General features: G+C 39.1%; 1 protein-coding gene across 1 annotated transcript; it reads right to left on the bottom strand.

Moving 5' to 3' along the window:
* Positions 1-995: 995 nt before the first annotated feature.
* LOC149079414 (uncharacterized) lies at positions 996-22,764 on the bottom strand. Its single transcript, XM_089239961.1, has 2 exons — positions 21,853-22,764; positions 996-3,206 (listed from the first exon to the last, which is right to left on the bottom strand). The coding sequence occupies exons 1-2, from the start codon at positions 22,433-22,435 to the stop codon at positions 2,707-2,709; spliced, it is 1,083 nt and encodes a 360-aa protein (XP_089096087.1). The 5' UTR covers positions 22,436-22,764; the 3' UTR covers positions 996-2,706.
* Positions 22,765-23,249: the final 485 nt, after the last annotated feature.

The raw sequence follows: 23,249 nt of genomic DNA, 5'->3' as shown, positions 1-23,249 counted from the left end.
CACAGTAAGGTCACTGGCGAACGATGGCTGAGTGAAGTCACTAGCTTCGGTTTTCTAAGTCAAAGTAAGGTCCCTCGTAAGTGATGACTAAGCAGGACTACGGGCAAACGACTGCCAAGATCACTAGCAAATGATGGCTGAGTAAAACGGCTGATGAATGATGGCCGCAGATGAATGATTGCTATGCAAAACACTGGTAACGGTAGCAAGGTCATTGCCAAATTATGGTTGAGTAAAGTCTCTGACAAAGGATGGTCAAGTAAAGTTACTGGTAATTAATGACTATAAGTAAGGCCACTATCGAACGATGGCTGACAAAGGTCACTGGTAAACGATGAGCAAGTAAAGTCACTGGTAAATGATGGCTATCTAAGGCCACTGGCAAGAGAGTGTTAGTAAAGGGTAAATACTAGGAAAGCGACATCACTGATAAAAGATAGCTGAGTAAGACCGCTGATGAACGATATCCAAGTAAAACGCTGGTAGAACGATTTCAAAGAAAGACCGTTGCCAGGTGAGGGCTGAGTAAGGCTGCTGATAAACGATGGCTGCGTAACGCCACTGGCAAACGGTAAATTTTGCTGATAAACTATGGCTAAGTAAGGCCATTGCCAAATGATAGCTGAGCAAAGCTGCTGATAAACGATGGCTGAGTAAGGCAAATAGGAGAAAATATTTTGACACCCACTGTTTTAATAAATGAAAATGCTTGCTATTTCTAGTACAGCTAAACAAGCTCGGCAATGAGCCAGCATTTTTACGACCCTTTTGAAAAAACAGCGTAACACCGTACTGTAGTGTACATATCATAGTACTGTAGTACCACATATCGTAAGGGGGGGGGGGTCCCTTATATGCTACCTGAAGTGATGTCTCACGGCATCCTTGAAAAATCCTACTTACTCCTCGGCACACCGTTTGAGAATCAATATCACACATCATTCATGAACAATAATAATTACCACAGAATAATCACAGAGAAATCAATTATCATAAACGTCGTTTTATTTACATACGAGATTTTTCTTTCTCCTTCTCGTCATTATCCGCCATTACAAGGATAATATCTCAGAGTATTACCATTCTTTACAGAATTATATCATTCACATAATTCATCATCATCATTTTTTACAAATTATATCAATTATTTACACGTAATTATCTCAATATTCCGGGTCAATTCGTTCTTATGATAAGCTGATTGTAAGGCTTTGAGAAATGGCTCTTGAAATACGCAATGAAATTCCACTTAACAGGAGGAAAAAAAATTAAATATTTCAAATTAGTCATAATGATTATAAATAATTATAATATTTAGGAACAATCATCACCGTATAGTTATCAAAAAAAATTTTGATAATTGATAATTAAAAAAAAATTGTATGAATATCACTGAGCTTTTTTTTTTTTCATGGCCATTGATCGGATACAAGACATTCAATTTGAAGTAGCTTTGCGTATGAGTTCGTCTCACTGGAGGTCCTGGGTTTGTACCCGTGCGGTACTGTACAATGTACGGTTTAAGGAAACTTGGTCTCCGACATTTCGCCCCCGGACGTTTCGTCCCAACCCATGGCCCTCCCGCAAGGGTGGGGCTGACAGGACTCCATCCATGGGGGCCCCCAGGACAGGTATCATATATATGTTTTTTTCAATCTATAAATTCACTGCAGAAGGCTCGTGAAAAGTCTGGCTTAAGGGGTGGGGGCCGCCAAAGATCCCAGCCTAGGGGCAAAGCTCCAGGATGTGAAGGCCATGCCCCATGAGTGAGTGATTGTATGAGTGAGTTTGCGATTGAGTGACCAAGTAAATGGGTGGGTTACACAGTGAGTTTGCAATTGAGTGACCAAGTGAATAATGGGTTAGTTACTGAGTGAGCCAGCGATTGAGTGAGTGTATGGATGAAAGACTCACTCACTATCACCAGCTCGCTTAAGCCTTCACTTGGTCACTCATACGGTCTCACACTTGCTCATATGGTCACTAACATATTTACTTGGTCACTCATACGGTCACTAACATATTTACTTGGTCACTCATACGGTCACCCACTTTTTCATATAGTCACTAACGCACTCCCTTTTTTTAACTCGTACAATCACTCACCCACACACTTGTTTTCACTCATAGAATCACTCACTCACCCGCTCACTTGTTTTCACTCATAGAATCACTCACTCACCCACTCACTTGTTTTCACTCATACAATCACTCACCCACTCACTCGGTCACTCATTCACTTATACGATCACTCATTTACTTATACGATCACTCATTTACTTATACGATCACTCATTTACTTATACGATCACTCATTCACTTATACGATCACTCAGGACCGTAACAATGATTTTTGTGAGGGAAGGGGGCAAATATGATTTTTTCGCCCCCACACCACTGAAAAATTCGATTTCATATAACAGTACTTCTTTCTTCCCAGAATTTGCCATCCGGGGCAGTTGCCCCCCCCCCCCCCACTTCCACTCATCTATTCACTTGGCCCTGTCAGGGACGAAACGTTCTGGGGGCGAAAAGTCATTGACCAAACTCATGGCCGCAACAAGAGGAGGAGCAGGTGGGAATGCGCGTGCTTGTCCCGTCTGACCAAGCACCTAGTTGCGGCCCTGGCGAAACGTCCGGGGTGCGAAACGTCGAAGGGGCGAATTTTCCGTATGCCACAACGTACAGGGTACTGAGTTTGATTTTTCACTGAGGGCACGCGGTAGCGATGGGCGAAGAGACCCCGGCGCTCGACGATGAGGTATAGAAAGGGTACGAGCCCATCAGGGGCGTCAGGAATTGTCTGGATAATGGTCCGGCCGTACCCGTTGTACCGATGTGAGCCGGTGGCGGCATACCAGCCGCGGCGAGGAAGCCGGCCGCGTGCGCCGCGGCCCCCGTCATACCGAAACCGAACGATGGCATGAGGGGACGCGCCGCCATCCGCAGCTTTTCGATCTCGGCTTCTTTGAGTCTCTTCTCCTTGGCCCTGCGGTTCTGGAACCAGATCTTGACCTGGGTCTCGGTGAGGTTGAGCGAGGACGAGAACTCGGCCCGTTCGGCTATCGACAGATACTGCTTCGAGCGGAACTTGCGCTCCAGGGCCAAGAGCTGTTGCGTCGTGAACGGCGTCCTCGGCTTCCGGTTGCTCTTGTGCTTCCTCAGTTGGCACTTGACTGGAGGAAGCTTCGGTGGTTCACCAGGTTCTGCAATAGAAAGAAAAAAAAATGATAAAAATTTAACATCAGAAAAGCGATTCGATTGATAATTTCAAAAAAAAATTGAAATTATCAATCGATATCAATTTTTTAAAATATCTCGTGATTCATTTTTAAATAAATTAATTTTCCCAATTTTTTAATGAATCCATTTCAAATTTTTGAATTTTCTTTTTTTAAAAAGAGAAATTCATTTTCCATTATTTTATTTTATTTTTTTCAAGAAATTCGTTTTCCATTTTTTTTTTCAAGAAATTCGTTTTCCATTATTTTATTTTATTTTTTTCAAGAAATTCGTTTTCCATTTGTTTACAGAAATTCGTTTTCCATTTGTTTACAGAAATTCGTTTTCCATTTGTTTACAGAAATTCGTTTTCCATTTGTTTACAGAAATTCTTTTTTGTAAGAAATTTACTTCCATTTGTTTACAGAAATTTACAAAAAAGTAGAAAATACATTTCTGTAAAGAAATGGGAAACGAATTTCTTCAAAAAAAAATTGGAAAATAATGGATTAATTTGTTTACAGAAATTTACTTCCATTTGCTTACAGAAATTTACTTCCATTTGCTTACAGAAATTTACTTCCATTTGCTTACAGAAATTTACTTCCATTTGCTTACAGAAATTTACTTCCATTTGCTTACAGAAATTTACTTCCATTTGTTTACAGAAATTTACTTCCATTTGTTTACAGAAATTTACTTCCATTTGTTTACAGAAATTTACTTCCATTTGTTTACAGAAATTTATTTTGTTTACAGAAATTTACTTCCATTTGTTCACAGAAATTTATTTTGTTTACAGAAATTTACTTCCATTTGTTCACAGAAATTTATTTTGTTTACAGAAATTTACTTCCATTTGTTTACAAAAATTTACTTCCATTTGTTTACAAAAATTTACTTCCATTTGTTTACAAAAATTTACTTCCATTTGTAATTTTCTACTTTTTTGTAAGAAATTGATTTTCGACTTTTTTTTAAGAAATTCGTTTCCCTTATTATTATTTTTTTTTAAGGAATGTTTTTTCCCGTAATTTTTAGAAAAAAATTCGTTTCCCATTATTTTCCAATTTTTTTTTTGTTGAAGAAATTCGTTTTCCATTTCTTTACAGAAATTTACTTTCTACTTTTTTGTTAAGAAATTCATTTCCTATATTTTTCAGTTTTTTTTAAAGGAAATTCTTTTTCCGTTATTTTCAGAGAAATTCATTTCCTATTTTGTTTAAATGAACCCCCTTTTCCATTATTTAAAAAAAAAAAAAATCATTTTTAAGTTTACAAGAAGTTACTTTACCATTACAGAATCAGCATCTAAGAATTTTATTTAATTTGGCGGGGCCAATTTCAAAGGTAACAAAATAATTTAAAAAAAATTAGTGGGACAGCATTGTGGGGAAAAAATGACAAAAAAATAATAATAACTATTACTGTATTTTTCCATTACGTTTACAATAAATTCATTTTAGATTATTTTTTTGAGAGAAACTAATAATTTAAATTTATTTAAAGAAATTCATTTTCCATTTAAGGAATTTCCTACTAAAGGAATTCATTTTCCATTATTTTTGAATAAATCCATTTTTTATTGTTTTTAAAAATAAATTTATAAAAAAATTTTGGCCATTCTTTTTTAAAAGATATACATTTGCCATTCTTTTTTTTTTTCACAGTAATTCATCTCCATTAATATATTTCATTCTTTCTGAAAAAAATCATTATTATTGAACTTGTCACTGAAATTTAATTTTTTCAGTAAAATAAGAAAATTTGAATGGCAATATTTGTAATTAAAAATATTTTTGACAAAAACATTTTACTGTAAATGTACTGCATATATAATTTCAAGGAATTCAGTAGTATCGAAATTTAGGCATGCTGGAATCCTGACCTGAAGGACATGGCCCCCCCCCCCACATAGGGAGGGGGGCTGACAGGGCTCTAGCCCTGGGGGCCCGGAACGGTTATCATAATTTTTTTACTTTTTGACGCTATAAATTAACTACAGAAGGGGCCCGTTAAAAGTCTGACCGAGGGGCCCGCAAAAGATCCCAGCCTGGGGGCCCCGCTACAGGGTGTGGGGGCCATGCTGAAGGATATGTACTATTCAAAGGTTGGTAGGAATAAGAATTTACGAGACTGATGGCAATTTTGAATTGAAATTTTCATGCAATATTTCAAAATTTTCAATCCCTCGGTCGTCCGTTATCGATAGGTTCCGCTATATAAGTTACCCTCGGAATTAAGAATGCCCAAAATTTTATGTCCTCGGCACTATTTGGAATTCAAATACAACATTTCTGGACACTTTGGCAGCAAAATACCGTAAATCACCGAATTTGGGGAATTACATCCATTCACATTCACAATAAACACAGAGTGTCCTGTAAGTGCTGATGCGGCCTTCATCTCATCAACCGTTTGTCGTAGAGGTTTGATTAAAGTTTAAAAATGTTCAAAAGTTGTTAAAAAATTACCCTACACCAGTTTTGAGAGTAAAAATACAGTGTGTAAAAAAATAAAAAAAATCTAAATTTTATTGGCCTCAGGAGATATAGGGCGTAGAGGGCCACGCTTATCTTCTCTGTATCGTTCCCATTTTAGTAGTGAAACCTCTCTTTCTCAAAAACTCTATTTCTCGAAAAACTCTTTGTCTCAAAAAATCAAATAATCCTTGCATTTACAGTGCGAAATCAATGCATTTTCACCTCTCGGTGTCGAAGAAATTTTCGAAAAACTCTGTCTCGAAGGCCAAGCCCACAATGATTATTCGTGCAGCCCATTGTGTTTGATGGATCTTGCCAATCATAGACGGATACTATGATTGACGGGGAGAGAATGCCACGTGGATGGCTTTCACAGCATGTGCCGAAAAGTCAGCTAACAGGCAATTTAAAATTGCTTCAAGAAAGCCGCGAATTTGGAATCAGTCACCTCAATGATGAAGGATCAGATCTAGCGGTTCTCAATGCTGAAGATGAAATTTCAAAACATTAGGGCGTTACTAAAAACACTTGGAGCTATAAATCTCATTTTCCGATTTTGTGGAAATAAACAGTGTTTACGACAAACTTTCGGCACCTTGAATAATACCGAAATTATTGACGAAGTACCAGTGTGAAAAATGTTTAAAAAAATGCTGTAGAAACGCTGCGCCATTTTCTGGAGCAAACTGAGATGATAGGACTCGAAATATTTGCAGTTCTTGCTAGTATAGATGAATTTGTGAAGGTTCAAAGAGCAAAAAATATGCATCAATTCAAGCTTACGGATAAGTTTAAAGTATCTAAATAAAATCTGAATTGTACAAAAAAAGAAAAAAAAATCGAACATGTATCAGCGTATTTGCATAGTGTAATTGAACATTGATTGTGCAACTTGACCAATAACTTCATTAGTACGTAGTAATTATATAGTGTGCGTGTGCGGTATTTTTTAGTTTTATCAATCGAGTTTTTTTTCAGTTTTTTTGGCGTGTTTTTCCTCTCTCACTCAAAAACAAACACCATTTCTCGAAAACTCCCTATCTCGAAATTTTTTTCAGTCCCGTCAGTTTCGAGATAGAGAGGTTTGACTGTATTTGTACTGCCGAAGCGAGTACTCCAGTACGGTCCAACTCACACGTAAAGGGCTTATATCCCGGAGTGGACATAGCCCGGGTCTTTTCTGGTCTGACAGGAGATACAGGACAACAAGTTAGAAGACAGGGGGGACCGTATAAGAATTTATATTTTTTTACTTCGTGACACAAAAAACTGTATTTTCATTCTCAAAGCTGGTACAGGGAAATTTTTGAACACCTTCTGAGCATTTTTTTTTAAAATGGGAATCAATTATATACCTCTACGACGGACGGTAGATGAGATAAAGGCCGCATTAGCACTTACAGGACCACCCTGTTATAGTAAAAATCTCCATCCTCTATTCCTCAGACTGCAGGCCCTTCAGTAAAATAATTTTTGCAGGCTACAAATGTACAGAAATAAACGATTTACGTCGTCTAAAACCATTCGTAATATTTATACACATGATAGGAAACGTAACTAATAAAATATTTAATAAAATGAACGGTTGATATCATTTAAATTCCACATATTGTTGCGAATATGAAACATTTAATGATACATTCTCACGGGTATTTACGAATTCTGCATTGTCAACTGTCGATATTCAGTCTTATTATTTTAGTTATTATTTTACTAGTTATTATTTTATTGTTAGTATTATTATTCTCAGCCACCTCGTTGGGCATTTTGCCTTGCATTTGTATTTACTATTATTTTACTACAGTCGATGTATTTGTATTTACTATTATTTTACTACAGTCGATGTATTTGTATTTAATATTATTTTACTACAGTTGAATCCAGTTTTAACGAATACCGTTATAGCGAAAATATCGTTTTAACGAATACTTTTCTAATCCCCCAAATAAGTTTGCATAGGAACAGTGCTAGGTGACCTAGAATTAATTTATAACGGAATTTCGTTTTAACGAAGTGATTCCTCCGGTCTTTTGGTATTCGTTATAACGGGATTCGACTGTATTATTTTACTATCATTATTATTTACTACTTTATTTTGCATTGCTTATGAAAAATCATTCACAATTGTTTTTGCTTTAAACTATTCGCGGTAGCCCAGGTCGATAAGATACTCGCCTAAAATATGTCCAGAGGTGTCGCGAGTTCGATACCCGGGGTCCGTCCTTGTCAGAAACTTACCTGACGCAGGGATACAACAGAAACGGTGACATGACAGCGGAAAATATAGCCACCGTAGGGAGTCCCACACCGAGGGGGGTAAGCGCACCAACCTCTCTCGGTCAGTATAAAAAAAAAGTTGCCGTTCGGAAAGGGCGAAAAAATTGTAGGGTCCGGTCTAACTAGCCCTCGTGTACAGAAAACAACCGTGGTTATGATCAAAAATGATCAATAAACTATTCCATGGATAATTTCTCCATCAAGTACGTTGATAGTGCGGCGGAGCGGAAAGATACAACAGGATATAGGTGTAGAAGGCCAACTAGAATCGTGGCGATCTTCACATTATAGCAGAAGACCGAGGTAGCGCATGCACCGCTACAATAGATTTACAATTCATTAAATTTAAAGGGACAAAAATTATTACAACTTAAATCTAAAAAAATTTCTTTGAATTAAAGTCAGGCAAAGTTTCTTTTCTGTATCATAACAACCTTCAATCAGGGTTTTTTTTTATCTATGGATTAATTTGGAGCTCCTTGGACAGGTTTGCAAAGAGTCTGTGAGCTTGGGTGAGAAAATAATTAATTAATTGTTTTTATATGTTATATACATATATTATTTATGATTATTTCCTATGGGGGGGGGGTCTAACTGCGTCTGCGGCCTTCATTTTGTTGGTGGGGAAAGGGGGGGAGGGGTCCGCGGACTTCAACTCATATGCACAAAGGGTCCATGGAGCACAAAATATCAAGAGCCTCGGTTTTAACTGCTATGAGACAACTGCATTTCACTGATACCAAGCAAATTGGGAAACTCCTTTGAGCTGTATTCATGTGAAACTACAACTACGAACTTTAAAAACCGTGGTTAACGCTGTCGGTTTGTGCTGTTTACCTTTTTTTGTCTTCCCGGCCACCATGTTTTGCCGCTCCTACACTGATCTCATTTAATTCATTTTATATTATAGTTTTTGCTACAATAAAGTATGTCATTTTTCTACAATATGTCTAATCGGTATAATTCAGCATACGGCTCCACCGCATTTTTAAATATACAACAATTGGCCATTGACAACATGGGTCTCATTTTTCCTACGGGAATATTGCAAATATTAGCTGCATTCTATTGAAAAATTTCCATTCGACAACAACTAGATTTTTATTTATGTCTGGGGTCCACCTGTCCTATCTTTGCACTTTATCTTTAGTCCGCGGATCATAGGTTGGATACACTGCCTTAGATTACCATAGACAGACTTTCCAGCATACACCATTTTCGTTAGAAATATCTCAGAAGAATATTTATGCGAGATATATGTATTGTTTAAAAGTAGTTGCAGTTTTATTTGATCCTAGTGCGAATACTAGTAATTATAGTTACATACGGTTGATTAATTTAATTATAATTAAATATTTAAGTGGTGCCAAACTGTGGACCATAGGGCGGTAAACGCTGAATTGCGTTCATTCAAGTGACAACTGTATAAGTAGAACTAATTCCTCTCATACAAATAGAAATGTAAACACAAAGGCCACAATAAGCAAAATGCCGAATGAGGTGGCTGAAAAAGAGAAGGTGCCCATAAAAAGATTATGGTTGTCTTAATGCTACGAATGGATAGCTTCTAGATTTACCCCAATATGATTATCGTACTTCTTTTTAAACGTGTCAATTGCGTTAGAATTCGTGACCCCCGGAGGTAAGCTATTCCATTTATTAACAACCCCATCATAGATAAAAACTCCCTGCGACACCACAACCTGGAGTTGTCCCTTACCAATCGATGCTTGTGTCCCGCCCTTGTAGAAGAAGTTGATTGACGATGTATTAATAGTTCTTGTACCTTCCGAAGTCTAAAAGTAAAAAATTAAACCTCCTCTCGTGGAAAGGTGGCTTTCCCGTGGTGACTGGCAGGGGGCACAAAAATGTGTGCATGTCCTGGAAATAAGACTAAAAATGTCGGCCTCGCTTTGTCGGATAATGGATAATTAATGGATAATTAACCCGCTTAAATGAATAAAATCCTCAGAAACACAAAATTTCTCCCATAGACACAATGTTTAAGTTCCCCACTTAATGCAATAATTTCAATAACTTTTCCCTTCTAAATCGATATTACGATTCACAAAACTACTGTAAATATGTTTTGATCACTGTGCAAATAATATTTTATTTGATAAAAAATTTGAAAATTATGGCAAATATATTGCCATTTCAGATTTATCAAAAACACGGACTTGAGGGCTCGAAGAGTGTTCAGGTTTTCTTCAGTACCTTTATTTTATTTTTGTTATAAGCCAATAGAAGACGCTTTTTTGATGAAATTAAGGAAAGGTAGCGCTAAAAGATTTTCTCTAAAAAAGAAAAAAAAATCTATATTAAAGCCATGGTTTTGAGCAATGTATTGAAATTAGAAAAAATGATCGCGGAAAGAAAAGATTTGAGTTTGTGCAACAAATTAAACGCGTTAGATACTGTAAAAATAAATAAACTTCAAACTGAAATTGCCAAAGAGTATGGAATTTTTCAAGCTCAGGTATCCAACATTAATAAAAATTCTGATGAAATTGATGAAGATTGGCAAAAGAACAAAAGCTTGATGATGGGAATAGAAAATCTAATTTCGACCGTGTTGACTAATTCGTATTGCAATGGATTCATGCTGGAAAAGTAAAAAAAAATGCGTTAATAAAGATGCCATGATTAGAAAAGAAATCAGAAAAAAATCACCAATGATTTTGAAAACTGTGAAGTATTTTCCGCTTCAAAAGGATGGTTATACGGGTGACAGCAAAGGAACAATTTGACGTTTGAAAACATTGCACTGTATAAGACATTTCACAAACTATACTAACGGCGTGAAACGACAATTGTGAATTGTTCCTCACATAATAGAATACTCTGCTTAATCGGATATTATGTGCTGGAAGCATTGATGTCCGTTAAGCGGGGCCGACTGTATTTTTTTCCGAATCATGCTACCCAATTTAACTTTAATACAGTACAGCAGCGGTTCTCAACCGGTGCTCCATGGAGCCCCAAGGGTTCATTGTGCACCTTCCGGGGGCTCTGCGGCGACTCGAGGAAAATAAAATGAATCAGTAAATTTTATAGATAAGTAAATAAGAGAGGCTTACAAGGTTCTGCTATAAAAATTATGTACGAAAAAGGGCTTCTCGAGTCAAACAGGGCTCCGCCATAGAAATTATACACTGAAAAGGGCTACGCGAGTCAAAAAAGGTTGAGAACCGCTGCGGTAAAGGCGTCCCTCGCTTTACACGATTGATTGGCTCCACAAAATGATCGCGTGAGACGAAATCGCATAAAATGAGTTAAATTTAACACGGGTAAAATAGGGGATAGGGGATTTTATTCAGAAAAACAACAAAAAAGTAAACCTCCAGCAGCAAAATAAAGTTTTCCAACGAATTAATTATTCAAACTTATTTAGGCGATGTGAACATAAATGTAATTAATATTTTCTATTTAGGTAGCTGGTATCTTATCGCTAATAATTCTGATTGATTCTAGTGAGTGTGAATGTTTTCTTTCATGAAAAGCATGATATGACAGAGAGAGGCTGATAATTTTTTTTTAAATGAAAGCAATCGAGATTCAGCTGACGAGCAGCATTCTTCGTTTCTTTATCAAAACTTTAGAAGCAAAGCCGGAGAATTCTGAATATTTTCCCTCACAGAATACATATCAAAATTCTAGATTCATTTAGGATCGTTTTCTTTGATTAAAATTGATGGTTTTTTTGTGTCGATGTGTTACCAGGAGATGCTTGTTTCTAAGATGAATTTGAGCGTTTCTTCCATATTTGCGTGCCTCATCTAAACCAGCAAATACAACGGATTTTGTCATTTTAATTGTGCCATATTTCTAATTTGCAAGCTCCATTTTCAAGATTAAAATCAAACTGCAAACCAAATATTGCGGAAAGAAATTTCTGAAATTAACTTTTACAAAATAGCGTAAAGCGAGGGATACTTGTATTCATTCATCCAGAGGGGGGGGGGGGCCTCTATTACCAAAGGGGTTCCTAATCACGATACGAGTTAACATTTTTATCAAGTCAATTAATAAACAAGTTAGGTTTGAGATTGTGGACCACGTCGGATGACTCTCAGGGCCACATTCGGCCAACGGGACATCCATGGGTGAATGAAATCACTCTAATACAAAAAAAAATGCAAGAAAATGACGTACCAAAAGCCTTATAAAGGAAAAAAAAAAAACGGGACGTAGATCGACAGAGGAAATTACTCAACGTTCTTCTCGTTGAAGAAGATTCTTCAAGGAAAAAAGAGAGATCCAAGAGAAGGATGAAGAAGCAGAGGGTGCGATGAGAGAGAGAGAGAGAGAGAGAGAGCATAACATGTAAATAGAGACGTTTATCGTGCGCACAAAGACATCGCCCGAAGCCATCACTTGACGTGAGTGCGCTCGTAAATCAAACACGTCAAGTTCCAAGCAACAATTCACGGCACCTTCTTACAAGGAAAGGAAAAAAAAAAAAAATAAGATGTCTTCACCAGGAAAAGAGAAAAATTCTTCTCTCCAGAAAGAAGAAAAGACTTTTAGACACCCTCTCTTCTTTGAAAAGTTGTCCAACACACACGCACACACACAAACCGACGTCTTTTTCCCGTAGAAAATAAAGATCGTGGACATTTTTACATTGGTTTTTACCTGGTCCGGATTTTTTTTTTTTTTCGGTACAATGTCGAATATTTTGGCTTTTTTTAAGGTGGTTTTTTTTTTTGTGTGTGTGGAAGGGCCGGAAACTACAGACTGACGGGATTCGGAAACTGGGCTTCTAACACAGAGAGAAGAGACGTCCACCCTCTCAATATCGAACGTAACCCCTCGATTCCTGAATCAATTTATTTTCCCCGGACTTTTTCCAGGATCTATCCGGCTATTTGAGAGACCGTGTCCATCTTTATATTTAAATTTTTTGGCTGGGGAAATTTTGCTATTTCACGCATTGAGATTTTGGTCATATATGCCGTTTTAGACTCGATTCGAATTCGTTCGTGTCAAGGGGACTTTGGAAAGATTTCAGGGGATTCCCTCTTTCTCTCTCTCTCTGAGATTGTTTCTTACTCTTTCTCCTCCCATGGCTTCCTTAGGACCGTATTTCCTTTTCGAGGCCCCCGTCTTGCCCAGAATCCCTACCACAGTAGTTCTCAAACATTTGTCATCCACGGCTCCTTTGCCGAATTCATGGTTTAGTATAGTGTTTTCTCAACTTGGGTCCCCTTGTGGTCCTTAGATATTCTGAAGGGGCGACGGGTGAAAATCGAGTTGAAGTGGGGAGCCATGAAAGGCTACAAAGGAGCCGCAAAGAGCCGTAAACAAAATTCAGATGATGAAGCTACTAAGTAAAATATGGTGGAAAAAGTGTGAATACTTTCAGAATAAAGCAGACTGTTCATAGCATCAGGGCCCCTCGTAGCGATTGGGGGGTCTACCAAACACGCGCCGCGGGGACCGTTAATGCGTAGGGGGTTACCATGATAATGAGATCTGATTCAATATTTTTCGAGAATAAGTATGTAAATTGGTATATATAGCGGGTAGAGAACCCTATGATACTGCTAAAATGGCCCTGCATACTATAGGAACCATCTCACCCCATCTGGGCATGGCCCTGGGGTGGAAGATCACATAGACCCTGTCAATAGGGAAGATTACATGATGTGATCTGGTGCCACGATTTGCGAGATTAAGTACATATTTAAGCTTTTACTTCCAGCAAAATTACGCAAAACCCTGAACGTCATTTTGCCCAATGGCCGCATGGTGTTGAGATAGCACTGCATAGAATCCTCACAGGAAGTCTCACTAAATATGAAGTCGACTTAACATATCAAAGTTTTGTTTAGTATGAAATTACTAAAAGGAAGGGGGCGGGGTCTGGGATAATACAGTGGGGCCACGAGACAAGAATAAGTTTCAAAGTGGGCCACGGGCGCAAAAAGGCGGAGAAACACTTTTTTATCATGTATATAGTAGATATTTTTCGTATATTATTAAAAAATATATACTTCAAAGTATAAATAGGCACACAAATAAATATCTCCACGACACCCCTGTCGTGCTCTGAGCAACCCAATCTTTCTCAATCTTTACTCGGACAAATCGTTTCTTTAGAAGTATCTCCGTGAATAGAGAAATCTTTACGTAAGATTTCTGTGTGTGACTCTGGGCAGGGATTGCCAAACATTTTACATTCTCGGAACCCCTGCGCGATCTCGAGGAACTTCAGTGACGACCCGGACGAGGTAGGAACCCCCTGATTTGAAAAAGAAATGCAAGAATTTCAATTCCAGAAACAATCATAACTCATCCAGAACAATTCATCCCTCTGGGACACCTGATGATAAAGGAATCGCTACACAAGACATAGATATATTTAAAAACATTTAAGTCATCACTTAATGATAGGATATCCATGGTTCAGAAGTCAATGGCTTCAAATTGCTGATCCACTCGGTATTAATTCGAGTTCATCCGACGAATTATTACACTCACTGATGACCCTCCAAGTACTAAAGTGAAATGGCTTCCTAGAGCGAGACGCCCGTTAATAAAACGGCTTCAATCTTAATTAGGTATCGTTCCCATATCTGCTCCCCACCCCGCTTTGACTATCCATCCCATGTGTGTGTCGTGAGTGGTCGTTGTTGTCCGGCTTTTGGAAATGACCATTTGTGTATCATTTCTGGTCCCGTGCTCCGTGGAGTTTTGTGTGTGACCATCCCTCACCTTTTCGCTCCTCTGACGTCTTCCGTGTCTGCTGCTGCTACGGGGGTTTCATTACGAAGGGGCGAAATGCAATTTGTCACGGAAATGGTGGAACGGTAGGCGTGAATGCTTGACCACCACTCACTCTCTCGCTCTCTCACGCACACTCAGTCGCTCGATCTCTCGACTCGTCCTGAAAAGGTGTGTATATGTGTCCGTCCACAGGAGAAGTTTATAATCGCCCTTCATTAGCGCTTGACACGCAAACAACCACTTCAACCGCTCTTTTGACGTCTCTTTTGCCCCGTTTTTGTTTCACTTTTCATGCCAATTTCCAGCCCTTTCCCCTCCATTACCCTTCACTTTTCGCATCACGTCCTAACACTATGCTATAAAAATACATTATTATACCGATCAATATCAATTGCGTAATTATAAAGATCGGTGTGATAGCAGTCCTTTTACTCCTTCGGACATTTTTCAATATATCATGAAATCACGAATTTTCTCCCCGTGAAGAAATTTTTCGTGCCCAAATATGGCGCATGCAAATTCCTCCACGATAAAACTCATCAAAATGGAATTTGGGAATTCATTTTCAAACCCGTTAAATGATGTATATATAGCAGTGTTCCCTTCAAATTTTTTAACCAGTAAAAAGAAGTTGAATAAGTATGGCTGCTCGATGGAATTGGAGAAATAACTTGCGGCAGAGCCGTCGTAAGAGCATCATGGACCCCCGGGCCAAGTGATTTTTCTGAGGCCCTACAAAACAAATTTTCGAAAATTTCAACCAGGTCTCATTTTTGTGAGGCTCTGTTTCTCTTGAGGCCCTCGGACCGTGCCCGGGTGGGCCCATGCCTTAAGACGGCACTGACTTGCGGACCAACAATAAATGAATAAATGGGAGAACTAACTTGCGGACAAGCAAAAAAAGAAGTGAATAAGTAGGAAAAATAAATGGGGGAAATAATTTGCGAATTGGGAAAATGTAAATAAATGGGAAAAAAATACTTTAATAAAAAATAGGAGAAATAATTTTTGTGGATTATAGTGAAAAATAAAGTAGGAGAAATAATTTTTGCGGATTATAGTGAAAAATAAAGTAGGAGAAATAATTTGTGAATTGGTAAAAAGTAAATAAATGAGAGAGAGAGAGAGAGATTTTATTTGCGGCATAAATAAATAAGTAGGGAAAATAATTTGCGAACAAGGGAAAATAAATAAAAGTAGGAGAAATAATTTGTATAGAAAGTAAGAAAATGGGGAAAATAATTTTCTGAACGGGGTGGAGGCGTGGGGGATGTGAAGTAGAAAAAATAATTTGCCAACAATTAAAACACAGAGCTCTTCAAACCTTTTTTCCCAGTCGTGAGCACTGCCCGTACCCATCATAAAAAAGAAGAGCACCCTACGGCATGCTTGACATGCAAACGCACTGAAAAATTAAGATGATTTCAATCCCTGAATGCTCTATTTCTACAAGGGATTTAATTGGAACGTTGATAAAGACCTCGCGAGAGCACTAAATCAGGCACGACCATCGAGCACTCCGAGTGCTTCAGTCAGCACCACGGTGCTCGCGAGCGACGGGTTTAAGATGTGTCTACAGTGAAAAGTAATTAAATTTGATAAATAATTCCACAGTCCTACTGACGAGACTAAGACAAATAAAAAAAAAAGCCAAAGTAAGACGGTAAAATATTAAAATTAATTCTGAAATTACATAGCGGCTATGTACGAATTGGTTGAAACTTTTCGTGGACCCACACCGGTCCGATGACCAGCGGTTGAAGAACACTGGGCATACATACAGGACGGTTTTCGTCATTTCCTTTGCAATAAATCCCATAAAGGTAATTTTTGCATGAATCCTCGACGGAAAGTTCATTGCAATTTCCCATGTACAGCTCCCCCGGATGGCATTTAATAATACGGCTCTCGGAATCGTTTTTATGAGGATTATATCCTCCTCCTCCCCCTAAGATATTAACACGATTATAGAGGCAATAAAGGGAATACGTGTCCGAAATTCCCAAAGGTCAAACTGCCCCTTGACACGCGAGCGAAGTGCTGGTAAGGACACATGAGCGACTGCATTGTATGACACGTCGGCTCGGCGTGGGTAAAAATAAAATAGGTGAATAATAATAACAATAATAATGATGTCATACATTATCGTGCCTGCGACAAATTAACTGATTCGCTTTTTTTCTCGTAGAGAGTGAAAATTATGTCGTTGGTTTCGAGAGTGTGCAAATCGCGCGTTTTGCTGTTCCCTTATTACTTTGTGTAGATTTAATTATGCGTGCGGCTAATTACTCAAGTCCATGCAGTTTAAACGATTATTTTCACGCATGTTTCATCGATTGAATGAACTATTGGTTTGCTTCAAGAGTGCTCAACCTTAAGGAGAGTCCGGGCCACTTTATTGGTTTTGAAAACGAGTCGCGGGCCACGTAAGTTATCTGTAAATACGAGTCACTTGAGCGATTTGTAAATGTGCCGCTGGCCACTTAAATCATCTGGAAATGTGCCGTTGGCCACTTAGATGATGTGGAAACATGGACAGAGACACGGAGGGGGCAGCGTCAAAGGTGGAGTCGGCTCATCTAATTTATATTGTGTATATATATATGAACTGACATCATCATTATCGTGCCTCCCCCAGCAAATAATGACCATGCCCAACCCCCCAAACTTTCAGGTCTATCTCCACCTATGTCTGGAAATGTGCCGGTGTTTACTTAAGTGCTCTGGAACTGTGTCGTGGGTCACAATGATGCATAAATATGTCGGGGGGGGGGTCCATTTAAAAGATCTGTAAATGGGCCGCGGGTCACTTAATTGATCTAGAAATTGGCAGCGGGCCACTGTAGTGATGTGTAACTGTACCACGAACCACTTAAGTGCTCCGGAACTGTGTCACGGGTCATTCAATCATCCGCAAATATGTCGCGGGTAACTTAAGCGATGTTGAATTGCACCGCTCGCCAATGTGATGATCTGAAAGTGTGCCACGGGCCGTTCAAGTGCTTTTCTACTGTGCCGAGGCTTTTTTAAGTGATGTGTAAAAATGTGCCGCTAAATTCATTTTTATAAAATTAGGTTAGAGGTCACGGGCCACATTAGGTGCGCTGGCCATGGATTGAGTACATATATGCTTTAATTAAGTCCTCGTATGGAGTTCGAGTTTCGATTTTTCCGTTATGGACTTTAGATATAAGAGTTTCTTAAACTTTTTCACTCATGCCCCCTCCCCATTTTGACCCTTTTCTCTACTGCCCCTCCATCTAGTTCGTGGCCCTTTCCCTCTAATATAGTAGAGAGACCTTTTCCACTTATTGAATAGATTTCTTGACTAAATTCATAGATAACAGAAATTTTTCTAAGAAATGCCGATTTCTCTCTCTAAACCCCTGGGATAGAGTTCAATGAGCTTTCCTCTTGTGGGGATTCTATGCACGGCAACGCTATGATGGCCCTGGGCCATGTCTGGATAGGCTCATGCGCTAAGAATGACCCTAGTTTTATGGGCAGTACTGCAAGATTTTCTTTTGTGAAAGCAGTCACAATTTTCCCACCATATTCCACGAAAAATCTTTTTTTTGAAAATTTATTTGTTTCTAAGCTCTCTGTGCCCCCCCCCCCCTGGAATATTTCAGTACCACAAGGGGGCAATAAATATGAAAAAATTTCAACTCCTGATTTTAACATTAATCAATTAGTCTTTATCAGAAAGAGAGATCGAAATTTCTTTATGCGGTGATCTTACATGGATAGGATGAATCATGAATCTACGCCGTATAAATCGACTGCTTCGACGAAAGGAACATCGATTGGTGAAAGACAATTCTAGGATGTAGTGTCTGTCGCATGGAGTTTTCTCTACTAGGGTTGCGAATAAATGGGAATAGCTCACCTCCTGGGGTCGTGAATTCAAATACAATTGGCACGTTTAAAAAGAAATACGATAGACATGTTGGAGTAAATGGAGAAGCTATCCACATCCATACTTAGAATAAGACAACCATAAATATTTTTTATTATATTTTGTTTTGTGTATAGGCCTATATAGGTTTCAGTTTTTATAATTGCACTTTTAATAGGAGATTGCTGTTATTTTAGAAATATACGACATTCATATTTGTTATCGTTGGACATTTGGGTTGCGGCCTTGTATTTATTTGTATTTGTACACATTGCGTATTTCTGATGAATACCGAAAAATCAACTTATGTAGGGGTGATTTAACTTGTTTTAACTGTTTCTTAATAATAATGATTCGGATCAACGTTTCTCGATCTATGATCCGTGAACCAGCGGTGCTCCTTAGGCAGACTAGAAAATTTTATTATAATTAAAATTGAACTCAATGAAAATTATTGAATTTTATGTTACAAATATTCACGAGTTGAAATAAAAGGTTAGACTTATACTATGCCCGTGTTTTTCAATTGACACTTACAGGTCAGGCCCCCCCCCCCACACACACACACACTGGCCAAACACAGAGAGAACTCAGGACCTCTTCGCTCAATGTTATAGTAACTCACATCAATGTTACTCTATTGTCTTTGTTATGAAACACATCGACACAAATATTTTAAAACCACTGCTATATAGCCTACTGTAAGTTATTTCCCTGTCATTGGTTTCAGAAAGGTTAAGATATGGTGATTTTTACACTTATTAGAATAACATAATTAATTAGAATTATTAATTTAATTTATTGAAGATTTTTCTCGAAAAGTAATGAGAAGTATGATTAGAGAGGGTTATTATCAGCGTTTTTCTGAAGGATTTAATTGTTATCATTATTAATGACTATCATAGAGCTATAGGAGGTTACCTACTCGAGAAACCGATAGATGGAATAGGAGAAGGGCGAAGTGGGGGGGGGGGGGACTCACCCAGTTCAGTAAAAGAAAATTGTACTTTTGGTATAGGCAGGAGGGCAAAGGCGAGCATTTGCCACCACCCCTCCGTTCACTATTCACAGCATCAGTGATTCGCCCCCGCCCGAGGAGCCTGTATCCGCTTATGGGGGGGGGGGGAGGACAAGCCCATGGACTATGCCATAGCTGAAATTAGAACGAAGGCAAGCGAGCGACCATGTTCTTAAGCACATCCTTTAGAACTTCTTGTCAACTCCTGGGGAGCTGCAGAGATTTCTAAACTTGGCACGTTCCCATTACCCTCGAGAATGGGATTGTATTATTATATATCTTGCATGACCCCCCCCCCGAGTCATTTTGGTGGAAGCCCAAAGTACTGAACCACGCTGATTGGGAATCAATGCATTCAATGTAATTTTAATGCCGTGGCACACCCTTTGAAAAAATATTTTTGAAAATTCGATTGAAATTTAGCTTTTTTCTTGTTTGTAAATTACTCTATCGACGGAATTAAAATATTCCTCAAGTTATAAATACAAATACAAAAAGCAATAACAGGCAAATTGTCCAGCTGAAAAAAGGTGCCCATGAAAAATATGGATGCCAAATATGACAACTCGAACCTCAACCCAATAATAAGAGCATAGATCTCGGGGAAAAAAACTAATAATTGATGCCATATAATATACTGCCCATAAAAGATTACGGTTGTCTTATCTAAGTATGAATAGCTCCTATTTTTGTCCCATCTACCGTATTTCTTTTTAAACGAGTTAATTGTGTTAGATGTTAGAATCCACGACTCCCAGAAGTAAGCTATTCCATTTATTGATAACCCAATTAGAAAAAAAAAAATCCCTGCTACACCCCACAACCTGGAATTGTCCCTTGTAAAAGCAGTCGATTGACGGTGTATTAATAACTCATGGTTCATCCTATCTATCCAGTTGAAAATTTTAAACACTTCGGTCATATCTTCCCGACACCTCGCTCTTCCGATGCAAATATTTTCAAAACAATCAAGCGTCTGTCTTCATAGCTTAAGCCCCGTGTGCCATCAAGAGCACGCGTGGCTATGCTCTGCATCCCTTCAACCAAGTCTATGTACCTCTTTAGGTATACGGTCTCCAAAACCTTAAGGCATATACTCCAGTGTAGGACGAACTAAGTCTCGGGAAAGCGGAAGAACGACTTTAGATGAACGCGACGACCTTTTTTAAGAATGAAACCGAACACTCTATTCGATTTTTGACCAAAATTTTCAGAGAACCTAAGCCGCCTCGTCAATGAGAATTCCCAAACCGGTGACCCTAGTTTGCACCCGGGATAGCAATAGCATTCAACTCGTAAATGAAACGTGGGTTATTTGAACCAAAATAAGCGACCACTTTGGTCACTTTTTATTCCATGGCCCAAACCCTCTAGGTGACCAGCTTATATCCCCTATGGGGACACAACGAGGGTCATGGTCGGTTTCGGGTCATTTTTTATCAACAAACCCATCGGAATTCTATGAGACAACGTGTATTATTGTGCTAATAATCATAGAGAAAATTCCCTGCTCATTGCACCCCGTTCAGGGTCTCTGGCGCTTAGGCTTGCTGGTCTTAAAGTGAAACTTTTAGTGGGTCCCCATATTGATTTTTAATGCAACAAATATACACGTAATTTTCGAGTTCCTGGGCTGAAACCTTACTTCACGAGGCCATGTCTATCCAATCTATGTTTTAAATATATTTATGTAATATCGGGGAACGTTTAAGGGAATAGGACTGTGTGTGGTACAGATGTTGAATTGTTCCCTTACTCTAAACGCTATTCAAAGTCTGTCAATGGTTTTTGATGTTCAAGAATTGCACAGCTGAACTTCCCCTATTGAACTTTATTTCAGTGAGATTTGATAAATGAATGGGGCTAATCTAAGAATTTTCTGAAATTTGAATCAGGGTATTCAGTTATAATTTTTTCTAAATATGCCGAAGTGCATTTGAACAAACTCTTGGAGAAGCCCTTGCCCCCCCCCCCTCTTCCACAGCTGTCAAAGAAGATTCAACGAAACCTTTCTTAACGGTCAACCCGCATATGCGGTCATCCCTCTTTTAAGGAAAAATAACAATTAAGTTTTATTTTAAAGGCTTCTCAATATCAACCTCTTTTTTTTTAATGGTCAACCCTCTTTAACAGACAATTTTTTTGTCCCGCTAGAGTCCGCAAAAGAGATGGTTTTACTTTAAATGTATCGAACATTCAAGTTACAGAAGAGAATAACTTACTGTGAAGAGGAGATAGAGCCCTCGCCACTTGGAACCAGGGCAACGCCACCGTCAGCGGGTGATTCCAATGCGCCGTCGTCGCAGCTGGTGAGGACACGATCCCCTGCTGGTGGTCCTGGACGTAAGCCTGAGAAGATTTGGGCGGAAGAAAACCGGGACTCCCACCGATCACGGTGTTGGACTTCATTCCGTTCTCCAGGATCCTGTCCACACTGAACCTCCTGGACACGACGTCCGCCAACAACCTTGCATTAGGAACTGTCGTCGTCGTCGACGTCGTCACCGTCGGACTATCCGGCGATCGGATCCGGCTGTCCGACGATCCGGGACTAGATTCCTTAGAAGAGCACCTGTCATTCGATAATAGAGAGTCCACCGAAAACGAGAAAGTCTTGTTCGTTTTAGCCTTCGTGCTGACCACTATGTCCGGGCTACGTGACGGGGATCGCGACCCACCGGAATACTGTCCGTTCGTCGTGATGTTGCAACCGCCGTGTATCATCGGCGAGGAAGTTCTGTGATAGTCCATGTCGTAATCTTGATTCGGGGCCGCATCAGATGCCATCGTGGAGCTGAGCTGCATTATTTCACTAGATAATTTCTCTTGACCTCTTGAAGACTAGACTTCCATTAGACATGACTGAACAACAGTGAAATACCCATAATGTCAACCACTAGGAATTTCTCTCCACCTGTTGGTACCGGGACTAAAAACTCGAATTCATTGGCGATTCCTCTAAATTCGAAGACACACTAAATATTATGACCTTCCACTCGCACACATTTATATACAAAAATATATATACAACTAATAATAACGTCGGAATGTTGTGTGTGTATCTCTCTCTGGACTTAAGCCACGACCGAATATAATGTCCACAATGAACTTTAAGCCGGCAAAAGTTAATGTGTTGTGAAAAGCGGAAGATTTTTCCGTCCGTCACACACTACAAATCGCGCGGATAGGCGGGGCATAGCGGCGGACCAATCGCGTTCGCGGGAGATGTTTCAGCCACGCCCTCGTATCCATGGTGATTGAGAGGGATCATTGGAGGATGGAAGAACAAGAGGAGTATGTGGAAAGGGGGGGGGGTGGAATCGCTTAAAGGAAGAGTGGAGTACCTCCTTCCTTATATGGCTGTTCTCCACGTTCTCCCTCCCCGTCGATCTCAGTTATACAGTGTATAATGTATAGAGAGAGGAAGAGTGGCGTATTCACTCACACCCGATTCATGGGGGATATTAGTGGATGCCGGAGGATGCGTGATGATAGGGCGTCTTTTAAGGATTTTTCCACAGTAGCAGCAGCAGCTGTTATGAACTGCATGATCGCGCCCCCCATTTGTCACGCCGTTCTCTGATAATCGCAGTTGAAATGCTGCTGCGGCCTCCCCCCC

Source organism: Pholcus phalangioides, unplaced genomic scaffold (assembly GCF_987345545.1).
Source record: "Pholcus phalangioides strain wild (caught in Gottingen) unplaced genomic scaffold, Ppha-v1.0 ptg000012l_1, whole genome shotgun sequence".
NCBI lineage: Eukaryota > Metazoa > Arthropoda > Arachnida > Araneae > Pholcidae > Pholcus > Pholcus phalangioides.
The sequence above is the reverse complement of the archived record's forward strand: the minus strand, read 5'-3'. Positions and strand labels throughout refer to the sequence as shown.